Source organism: Arvicanthis niloticus, chromosome 27 (assembly GCF_011762505.2).
Source record: "Arvicanthis niloticus isolate mArvNil1 chromosome 27, mArvNil1.pat.X, whole genome shotgun sequence".
Lineage (NCBI taxonomy): Eukaryota > Metazoa > Chordata > Mammalia > Rodentia > Muridae > Arvicanthis > Arvicanthis niloticus.
This window is the reverse complement of record NC_133435.1, coordinates 16644912-16656216: the sequence shown is the minus strand read 5'-3', so window position 1 is coordinate 16656216 and position 11305 is coordinate 16644912. Positions and strand designations below refer to the sequence as shown.

At 43.0% G+C, this 11305-nt stretch overlaps 1 protein-coding gene across 1 annotated transcript in view; it reads right to left on the bottom strand.

Moving 5' to 3' along the window:
- Positions 1 to 360: 360 nt before the first annotated feature.
- The window catches only part of Adam10 (ADAM metallopeptidase domain 10), a 109941-nt gene continuing 98996 nt past the window's right edge, over positions 361 to 11305 (bottom strand). Inside the window, exons 14-16 of the mRNA XM_076926232.1 lie at positions 10428 to 10648; positions 4150 to 4276; positions 361 to 2618 (exon numbers count right to left, since the gene is read on the bottom strand). Coding sequence (XP_076782347.1) covers positions 2524 to 2618; positions 4150 to 4276; positions 10428 to 10648 — 443 coding nt within the window. The 3' untranslated portion in view covers positions 361 to 2523. The remainder of the gene's footprint in view (positions 2619 to 4149; positions 4277 to 10427; positions 10649 to 11305) is intronic.

The following is an 11305-nucleotide window of genomic DNA, read 5'->3' as shown; positions in this document are numbered from 1 at the left end:
CACTGGTTGGGGAGCTATGAATTGAAGACAAGGTCCATGTGCCTGCTAGGTAATTACTTTACCAGGATTGTCTAAAGAAGGACTCTTGCATGTAGCCTAGGTTGGCCCTTACTCTCCTGATCCTCCTACATTAGCCTCTACAGTACTGAAATTATGGATGAGCATTACACACTCAGATAAATTAGACATTGACCGACTTCTAACATGCATGTATGTATGAGAACGACAATCACTCTTCACTGTGGCGTAGCAGTAACACCTGCACTTGCACGGACAGAGACCTTTCTGCTGAATAGTCCTTCGTTCAGCACGGTGGCTGCTTCTGACCGTTCTGAGTTCAAAGAGCATAGACCCATCAAGTTGATTTCATCAAGTCTATTTATTAATGCATTTCAAGTTTCAAAAAACCTTACATCTTTGCACAATACTTTATTTTTTGCAGGTTTTAGTAAAAATTTCCAAAGTGAACAACAAAAAAAAGATACTGTATAAAACACAGTGGACATTAAACTGACAGTAGTATTAGATCTCACTGGTCCTGGTCCTTTCATTTTTACCACATCTTGATTTGTAGTGGAAACAGTTCAGTGCATGTATCTCTTCAGAAAACATTTAACTTAGACTCAAAATAAAATAGGGCAGTGCGTAACTGCCAAAATCCTACCACAGGATAACATTACAAGCAAAAAATGTACATGTTCCAAAGTCTACCACACTCAAGAAGTTACTAAGAACTCTTGCAGAATAAAAGTCACCATTTTAGAAATGCAAGCCCACTTCCAACCTTTGCACAGTCCAAAAACAAAGGCATTTGAATGATTTAAAGCAGTGTCATACACAGCTACCTACTTGTTGGGTTAGAATTATTTATAGTCTATGTGGGGTTTCATGTACAAAATTTGTCTCTAAATCATGTACAAAAAGCTGTTTTGAAAAAAGTCCCGCGTACTGTACAAGTTTACAAGGAGAGATCCCATTGTTTCTCTAGCGGTTTTGGCCTTGCTGGCTCGCGTCACATTGTGAGTGATTGTGTAAACCTTAGACTCTTAAGAAAGAAAGGAAGAAAAAAAAAAAAAGCCAAACACAGTAATCTTGTCAACCTTCTCTAATTGCCTCCTATGTAAGGCCAGGAAAATCACTGCTGTTGACTTCTAATTTAAGTGATGTAGCTGGAAAACAGAAGCAATGAATATGTCACAAGCTTACAGTTTTTAATGCCCCCTCCATTTTCTGCATAGCAATAAGCCTGTTAATACATTAAATGCTTTTGCTTTCTCTTTAAAAATGCCAATATTTATATCTGCTTAAAAAAGAAATTTGTAATGGGACACTGTGCTGTCTACCTTCATTGTTGCTAAAATGTCTTGGGGTAGGGGGTGGGGAGTAAATAATATCAGAAAAACCTATCTACAATCTCAACTACCAGCTGAGCAAATGACTCATCCCTAGTGGTTACCAATGATCAGTGACAGTGTGCTGAAGAACTGTCCAAATAGTTCAATGAAGACACTGACTTTCTTTCCCATATCGGGTAACAACAGAATTAGCATGTTTGAAGTATGTGGAACACACAAAGTAATAAACAGGCTACTGATGAAAATAATCATTTTCAACATAATTCCTACCAAGGCATGAAAAAAATTCGCCTAGCGATTAAAAATGGAAATGATTTAGGAAGTATAAAATACTAAGCAGAAATCAGACGTCTACATAAAGAGCTGACTCTGAAGCCAAATGTTGCTGCTGACCAGTTTGTAAGACATCAGCTGCGTTCCTCAGCGCAGCCTCTCCTGCTCACAGCAGCCGTGTAACAAGGAAAAAGATGTAAGAACCAACTCCACCATAAGAAAAAGGGAAAATGATTCTCATTTCAAAACTGCCTGCATGAAGTATTACAGCATCCTGGACCACTGCACACCACCGTTCTCTGTTATCCTGAGTATGTCAATTAAACAGTAATTTTTCATTAAGAGCAGAAAAATTTATAATACAAAGAAACATCCATATTGCAATTTCTGTTTACAATTGCACAGAGAAGTACAGTGTACGTAAGAAATACATGTCTGCATATAACAAGGTATGTACATTGGCAAGTGATGTATCCAATGTTGAGGTGGTCGAGCCTCCCAGCCTTGATTGGCAGTTGAAAAAAATATATTTCAATTTGTGATAAAAGTTTGTCGAGAGCCAAGTCTGTCTGCAAGTGAAGAAAATGCAGCAACGAAGAACAGGGAACACGGGGCACATAATAATATTCTAAGACTTTGTGCCATTAGGTTAAAAATATCTGTCCATAAGAAAATTGGGTTCCTTTTCCATCCCACCCCTCCCCCAAAATTAAAATTTTCAGACTTTAAATTTTGAGTAATTCCACCTGGTCTGAGGACATGATCTCTTGCCATTTTTTTTTTTCTTCAACTATTAACTGTGAGGGTTTCATTTGCAGATGATGACTTAACAGGTTTCTCTTTGGAGTGAAGTTTCCCACTGTAGGCACTAGGAAGAACCAAGGCAAAAGCTGCATCAGCGTCGCATGTGTCCCATTTGATAACTCTCCCGGGGCCTCTGGCGCGGGGGCTGCTGAATGGGCTGTGGCGGTCTCCTCCTCTTTAAAGTGCCTGCAAAGAAAGCAAAACAGCTCACTGATCTCATCTTCAAAAGGGAAGCACTCTTCACCAAGAAAAGCTATTCTTTGGCACTGACCAGCAGAAGTATGTGCCCTGTAACACAGTCTTCAGTTTTCTGGTGGCCATAATAAAATTAAATTAAAAATTATTTTTAATATTTATTTTATCTAGGCCAATTCAAGTTAAAAATACCAACCTTAACATGTACTCAATATAAAAATTACTAAAATATTTCACTATTTTAAGTCTTTAAGTCTGATCCATATTTAATATTTAACAACACATCTCAACAGTGATGAGGCACATTTCAAGTACTTAAAGAATGAGACTGATCAGTCACAATGATTATAGCTTTGAGGGCAGACTCTGTGACTGCAGCCCTGACAGACATTTGAGGCCCGTCTGCACAGCAAGATGGCAAGTCACTCGCACAGTCTATCATGAAAACTTTAAAACCATCCTTAAGTAAATGCTCAGCACTTTTGTGAAGGTTTAACAGATGACAATCATTCTCAGAGGTGTCAATACACAAGTCCAACATCTGCTCCACTGAAGGAGGGCACCATGGCAACGGTGCCTCAAAGGTGTCCTGTAGCTTTTGGAAATGTGTTAAACTCACACAAGTGCCTGGGTTCTGACTCAGGAAACTTAAGAAAGCGAGTATATCAAATCAGACATCCTCTACCCCACCATGACTCCTGGGTTCTCTTGTCCCAACACAGGAAAATGCAAGGGAATAGCTGAGGCAAAATGCAAAGTAGAAGAAACCACTTTGACCTGAGACAAGGCTCTCCAGAGGAGGGGTACACGCCAGCACCCAATCCTGACTTCCCTGCCACCGTCTTAGGCAATGTCCTCCCCACACCTATCATGAACAGCCACACACACCCTGGATAGGGGAAGGGAGGGACTAGTAAGACTAACGTGTAACAGAAGAGCTGCCTCCGCTCTTGTCTTCCTCAAATGCTCAGAGTTGATTTATCCTAGTGGCAGTATCCCCCAGACTGAAAATGGGGGCGGGGGGAGACTATTTGATAGGTTCTTAACATCTGAACCTAAGAGTCCCCTACATACAGATTTGTATTTCTCAGTAAGCCTCTTCCAGAGGAAAATGTGCTTCCATACCAGAAATTATTTCAAGAACACAAACACTGCAAATAGTGTCAGAGCCACTAACTATTTAGATACAAAGGCCAATAATTTAAAATCACTTTAACTACTGTAACAAAAACAAGGTATGGTAAGAGACTAAGACAAAAACAAGGAAGGAGGATCCAACCAAAAATCAAAATGTTGGTCAAATGTTTCTTAACACTCAGGATAGATCAGCATGACAATGGTAGTCGATAACTAGACAGGACTGATGAACAATTACATAGCCAGTGAATCATTTGTCAGGCAATTTATCAAACACAAAGCCCTATAAACTCAGTTACTAAAGCCCCCCTCCCCCCAGGGCTGCATCCTCCCTGCCTGAAGCTCTGGCTCTGCTCACTGCAGCACCCATTGCTCAGCACCTTACCTGGAAGTGGTTTAGGAGGAGGCAACTTTGGATTACTACTTGGAGTGTGAACACTGCAAATCTTGATAAATCCAGCCATTAACATGATCAGGGCAATTCCCATAAGCAGTACTGCCCACCAGTGAGCCTGGACAGGAACAGAATTAAATTGTTTTAAGATAGCAGACACTAACATCCATCATATACAATATTTACCGCTTTCAGTTTCTGAATATCCACACTGGCTTTAATGCAGATTATTGTAACACTTATGCAATTACTACTAATTATTTCTAGCAAAACATTTAAAACGTCTCTATCATTTGAGGTTTTACACATAACTCTGTACTGTTTACCCAGATCCTAAAATAAAAACACATGCTATGTCAAAACACCCCCAGTCACTTTCTCTGCATACATAAGCTCCCTCATATTAAAAAAACCTTTTGTTTCATCTTAAAAGAATCTCTAACATAATGAAAAGTTGTAAGCACAGGTGTGAAACTCAAATGTCTTCGTGGCAGGAATGTCCAATACAATTCAATCTTCCCGACCAAAGATCTGTTTTTTAGAAGTTATAAATCTGAATTTCTATATGAAGTCTATTGTAAATGCTGGCGAACTTGTTCAGAGTGTCTAAATGCAATGTGCAGACCACACAAAACACGTGGATAAGGCTGAATTTGGCTTAGAAACCACGGGTTTATAATCTACTCTTTTCTCCCAAGTCATTTAAGCAAACTATTGTGTTGGTTTATGATCTATGAGTAAAATAAAAGTCCAGAAAGACAAAACATCAGTTTCTGTAATGTTTTCCAGCTGCTCTAGGTGTGACAGGTATACTTTTGTGCTCTATTGAATGTTTATTCGAAGCCTACAATCTGCTCTTTAATCTACTTCTTGTATCCTACCTTAGACCTTAAATTTTCTAAAATATTCTTTTGTTTGCTATAAAAAGCAATTTTCAGAGTTCCTTCCTTCTTTGTCCTCAGGATGGTATCATCCTTGTTATAGAAGCTTTCTATGGATTTCTATTATTTTTCTATTTTTAATCTCAAGTAACATAGCTGCTATTTATCAAGAGGCAGAGTACAAGACTGCTGTCAGTCTGTCCAGTCCAGAGACAACTTTGAACAATGTTGCAAGCTCAGGATTCCTGGAGCCCAGTTAGTTTCCTGCACGTTTCTGAGTTCCTTCTGGGATCAAAGCCTTCTGTCCTTCTGTACTGCAGTCAATTCTTAAGCACGAGGGCAATGGCAGTCCTGCTCCACTGAGGCTGAGGCCTAGTACTGTCAAAGTGGCTACCTCCATCCTAAGTGCTTCTCATTTCTTCCTAACACGCTATTGTCTCCAGATGCCTGTGCTCCTAGCACCTTCCATTAGGCTATCAGTGCTACAGCTGCTCAAACAATGGGTTTGATTATGCCCCCTTTTCATTTAAACTCCAAGGAGTGGGAAAGGAAAACAGAAAATGAAGCCTGAGTATGCGAAGCAGCATGGCTCTACTCAGATCCTGAAGAGCACACAGAGCACACAGGAAATTCATCCTGGGCAGACAGGCTTCAGGGCAAGAAGCAGGCCTGCTTTTCAATGGAGTAGTTTGTCAATCACTAAAATTCACTAAACATTCAAACTGTGTTGGTGTGTAAAACTCATGTACTTCTTTTCCATGAAACATTCCTGTACATCTGCTACTGCCAGCACTTAATGTAGTTGTCTTTTTAAAGAGAACTTTCCAGTGGCTAAGTCGTAGATGATTTGTCTAAAGCGTGTAAAGCCCTGGGGTCAGTCCCCAGCACCACATACATAAAACACACACAAAAACCAAACAAATCAAAAACAAAAAATTAAAAAAAATTTAAGACTTCTCCAATAGAACCTGCTGTTTTCTATGAAAACAACAGCCAGAACTGAAACCCACTTCTATGTGCCTGTCTTCCATGTCCTACACTAGACTGTGAGTTCCTGCACTTACATCCGTCTCTCTCAATTCCATAAGAAACCAACTTTAATTCTCAGGAACCCCATGGGAGTTCACACATCTGTAACTCCAGCTCTAGGGGACCCAATGCATTCTTCCAGCCTCCATGGGCATGTAGATACTTCAGGCCAATTCTAGGAGCTCTGGCTTACTTGGTCTAGGCCCTGTGGTGACACTCAATGTACAACTAGCACCAATAGCTGCTGGTCTTGGGACGTCTAGGTTGATAATCCTTCTGTGAATAAATGCTTCTATGACTGTTTTGAAAACAAAGCTACAAAGACATATACATTTCAGGATGTCTCTGGATCACACACCAGCCTCTAGTTTTCTCAGAGGCACTGGACAATCAACCTGAAAGCAATTGTAGCCTGTGGTCCACTTGGGAACCACTGCCCTAAATCTCTCACTCAAAATAAAAAAATACCAGATACTTAGTATCTACATTCATAAAGCTAGAACAAAATATGGGGATAGAAACTGATTTTAAAAATGAGAAAGTGAACCAGGAGGAGGTGGCACATTCCTTTAATTCTAGCACTTGGGTGGGAGACAGAGAAAACAGATCTGAGTGAGGCCAATCTGGTCTACAGAGTGAGTTCCAGAGCAGCCAGAGCTACACAGAAAAACCTTGTCTTGATAAGAGACAGAGAAAGGAGAGGGGAGAGGGGAAGAGAGGGGAGAGGGGAAGAGAGGGGAGAGGGGAAGAGAGGGGAGAGGGGAAGAGAGGGGAGAGGGGAAGAGAGGGGAGAGGGGAAGAGACGGGAGAGGGGAGAGGGGAAGAGAGGGGAGAGGGGAGAGGGGAAGAGAGGGGAGAGGGGAAGAGAGGGGAGAGGGGAAGAGAGGGGAGAGGGGAGGGGAGAGGGGAAGAGAGGGGAGAGGGGAAGAGAGGGGAGAGGGGAAGAGAGGGGAGAGGGGAGAGGGGAGAGGGGAAGCCCAGGGATTAGAGACCTAGACACCATAGTGAAAAGGGGTATAAGGAATGTTGTTGTTATTGTTGTTGTTGATGATGATGATGATAAAAACACAAGCTTTTGTGTTTTAAAGTTTGCTTTTGGCAAACTTTAAAAAGTCACAACATAGTGAGAATGAAAGGGAGAGGGGAGAGGGGAAGAGAGGGGAGAGGGGAGAGGGGAGAGGGGAGAGGGGAGAGGGGAGAGGGGAGAGGGGAGAGGGGAGAGGGGAGAGGGGAGAGGGGAGAGGGGAGAGGGGAGAGGGGAGAGGGGAGAGGGGAGAGGGGAGAGGTGGGGAGAGGGAAGAGGGGGGGAGAGGGGAGAGGGGAGAGGGGAGGAGAGGGGAGAGGGAAGAGGGGAGGAGAGGGGAGGAGAGGGGAGAGGGAGAGGGGAGAGGGGAGAGGGGAGAGGGAGAGGGGAGAGGGGAGAGGGGAGAGGGGAGAGGGGAGAGGGGAGAGGGGAGGAGAGGGGAGAGGGGAGAGGGGAGAGGGGAGAGGGGAGAGGGGAGAGAGGACAGGGACAGGGAGAGAGAGGAGAGGGAGAGGGAGAGGGGGAGGAAGAGAGGGAGGAGGGAGAGGGAGGAGGGAGAGGGAGGAGGGAGAGGGAGGAGGGAGAGGGAGAGGGAGGAGGGAGAGGGAAGAGAGGGAGAGGGAGAGGGAGAGGGAGAGGGAGAGGGAGAGGGAGGAGGGAGGAGGGAGAGGGAGGAGGGAGAGGGAAGAGAGGGAGAGGGAGAGGGAGGAGAGGAGAGGGAAGAGAGGGAGAGGGAGAGGGAGGGAGAGGAGAGGGAAGAGAGGGAAGAGAGGGAGGAGGGAGAGGGCGAGGGAGAGGGAGAGGGAAGAGAAGGAGGAGGGAGGAGGGAGAGGGAAGAGAGGGAAGAGAGGGAAGAGAGGGAAGAGAGGGAAGAGAGGGAAGAGAGGGAAGAGAGGGAAGAGAGGGAGGAGGGAGAGGGAGAGGGAGAGGGAGAGGGAGAGGGAGAGGGAGAGGGAGGGAGGAGGGATAGGCAGGAGGGAGAAAGGAGGGAAAGGGAGGAGAGGGAGAGGACAGGGAAGAGGGAAGAGGGAGAGGGTGAAGAGGGAAGAAAAGGAGGGAAGAGAAGGAGAGGGAGAGAGTTCATTTTGGAGGCTGCTACTTGGGCTATATGCAAAGTACCAGGTTTAGGGCTAATACAAGACTTGCCTCAAAAAAAATAAGGGAGTGTGTACAAACCCAGCTACTCAGAGGCTGAAGGTAAAGAGACCCCTGAAGCCCAGGGATTAGAGACCTAGACACCATAGTGAAAAGGGGTATAAGGAATGTTGTTGTTATTGTTGTTGTTGATGATGATGATGATAAAAACACAAGCTTTTGGCAAACTTTAAAAAGTCACAACATAGTGAGAATGAAAGGAAGGAGACATATAATGATAAATCAAAAAAAAAAAAGAGGTAAAAAATGGTTCTCTACAACATCAAACCTAGTGCAAAAGATGGAAAGAAAAATAAGACATCAACTATAGCAGAAACTGGAAAAGAATTACTGATGTCCTCAACTCCCACTTAAACAGGTGATAATGGCCCAGGGTCTCAACAGATTTAATGGTGAACACTCTCGAAGTCTTTTCAAGAACTACATTTAGCAGGTGCTAAAGCTATGGAGTGTTTATCAATGCCTCCTAGCTAGACAAACTCAGCAGAGCACATTCTGGAAAAATCTAAACGTGGTTGTCAAAACAACTCTCCACCCAAAAAAAAAAAAAAAAAAAATAATAGCATCTCCATGACAACCGTACCCATAAAATATTGAAGTGTCCTCAAGGTTCTTCAAACTCCACAGAACTGCATGAGGAGAAAAGGAGTCATAGAGCACCATCAACAGAGACAAAAGGACACCAGGCAGCACTGGAAAAAACACAGTGAAGGAAGTCCTTCACTTCTTGCACAGCCTCTTGTCGAAGAACAGCCTAACAGTACATATTACCACAGAAATGATAGGACACCAAGACACAAACTATCATTAATATAAAACAAACATTGTTATGCAAGGAAACTGCACAAAATCAGATGAGACAAATAATGTCAAACAAACTCAGCATTTGTGGTCTTGTTTGACCTGGCTAATGCTCACAAAAGTATCTTGGTCTGCTCTCAGGCACTGAGGATAGTGCTAGCTGAGGATGCTACATCCACGTTGACATTATAAAATAAAGGGCAACTGTTACCTCACTGACATACACTGTCTGATTAATCCATTCCAGAACATAAGCATTCTCATTGCTAATTTACAGAAAGGAATCTTTCACTACATCTACTTAAAAAAAAAAAAAAAAAAGTAGTAACTTGGAAAGGGAAGAGTCTGAGTTCTAAGTCAGTTGACAAAGCAAACTACTTGGTGTTAGGTATAGCACATTCCTAAACATGTCACCTGCCAGTAAGTCTCCTACACAAGTCACTTGGAGTGCATGAACATTTAGGCTAATCACAGCAATTCTTTAAGAAAGCCAGAGGAGATGCAATGCTTCAAGGTTTGTCTTGTTTTGAGACAGCTTCTCATATAATCCAGACTGGCCAGAATGAGCTACATACTACGTGAGGAAGACCTTAGGCGTCTGGTCTTCCTCCTTTACCTTCCAAGTGCTAGGAATAACCGTATGTGCCACAACGCCCCATTTCATGAGTACTGGTTCCAACAACTCAGAGGCTCCTGCACAGTAGTCAAGTACTCTACTAACTGAGTTGGCCCTGCAAGTCAATGATTTTACAATTTAGAGAAATGTGAACTTAGGAATTAAATTCAGTTCAGTAGATAAGGACCCAATAAGCAGCACAGCCATTAAGGGATCTGTGACCAGCTGTTCATATGATCTTACATTGTTCAACATCTATCACAGACAAGACTCAGAAATTACCCTGAAAGATCAGAAGAAGAAAAAAATAACAAATGAAGGGGGAAAAGCCTTCAGAAATCTATCTCTTTCTCATCTTTACTATTGAGCAAGATGGGACTCATAGCTGGCTACCTGTCCTACTGAAACAACAGAGAAATTTAAAACAAACAAACAAACAAACAAACAAGTAACAGCTTCCTGAAAAGCCTAGTGCAAACACTAACATATGTCCCACCAGAAGTCACCTGCAAGAGACAATGTAAGCAAAGCGGCGGAGGGAAACAGAGTGACTCCTATACCTAACACAGCTGTGAATATATTCAGAGATGCAGATCACTGCAGACGTAAGTAAGAGCCAGGGATATATAAACATTCCAAGTCTACACATATATGATTCTAGTACAAACAGGCAAAGTGTTTATTGTCCAATATTGGTGATCTCTGCCCACGTAAAATTAAGATCAAACATTTTGAGGTTTTTATGAATGAAGACTATACTTACCACAATCCACTCTGCAATATTTTCATAGAGTTGTGGACTAAAAATTGCTTTTTTCAGCCTAGCTAGAGGGCCATCAGCATCTACTAATCTGCACCGCATGAAAACATCACAGTAGCCTCTGAAGTCATTGCACGGAGAACCCGGCTGCAGAGTGATAGTCCGGCCACTGAACTGCTTGCTCCACTGCAAAGAGCCTGTGCTGGCACAAGTTGATGGAGCCACTGCAAAAAGAAGTGCCAAACACAAACAGAGGTCAGAATACCTGGCAGGACAGTCTCGGAAAGAAACCAGCCTACCTAAACTCATTCCCATGTTACATAGATCTATACTAGTTTGTCAGAGTAACATCATTACTCATTTACCTTAAATGTTAAAACATAAACAAACAATTGACTTAGTGCCTACAATGGCTTTAAAACCATTGAGGTATGTTTACACAAGTTATTACTTAAGGCTGGCAAGAGCTGGTCTAATGTATTATTTAACAACATTGTGAAGACCACAGTGCAATGCTACATTTAAACTTTTCTCAAGAGAACTGATTTAGCTGGAAAGTATCTGTCTAAACTGTGTATCAGCTTAACAATGAACACTTAAAGGGCAAGGATCTTCTCTGTCCCACCGCTCCACTCCTGCCACGTCTCTCATGGCAGCCGTACCACTCCACTCCTGCCACGTCTCTCATGGCAGCCGTACCACTCCACTCCTGCCACGTCTCTCATGGCAGCCATACCACTCCACTCCTGCCACGTCTCTCATGGCAGCTCTGTCTCTCTGTCTCCATCTCTGTCTCTGTGTCTCTCCATACGCCGTAACAGGCATCTCTCCAGGTTTTAAAGGGAAGCTTCTTTCCCTTTAAGGCTCCGCTAAGCTATTTT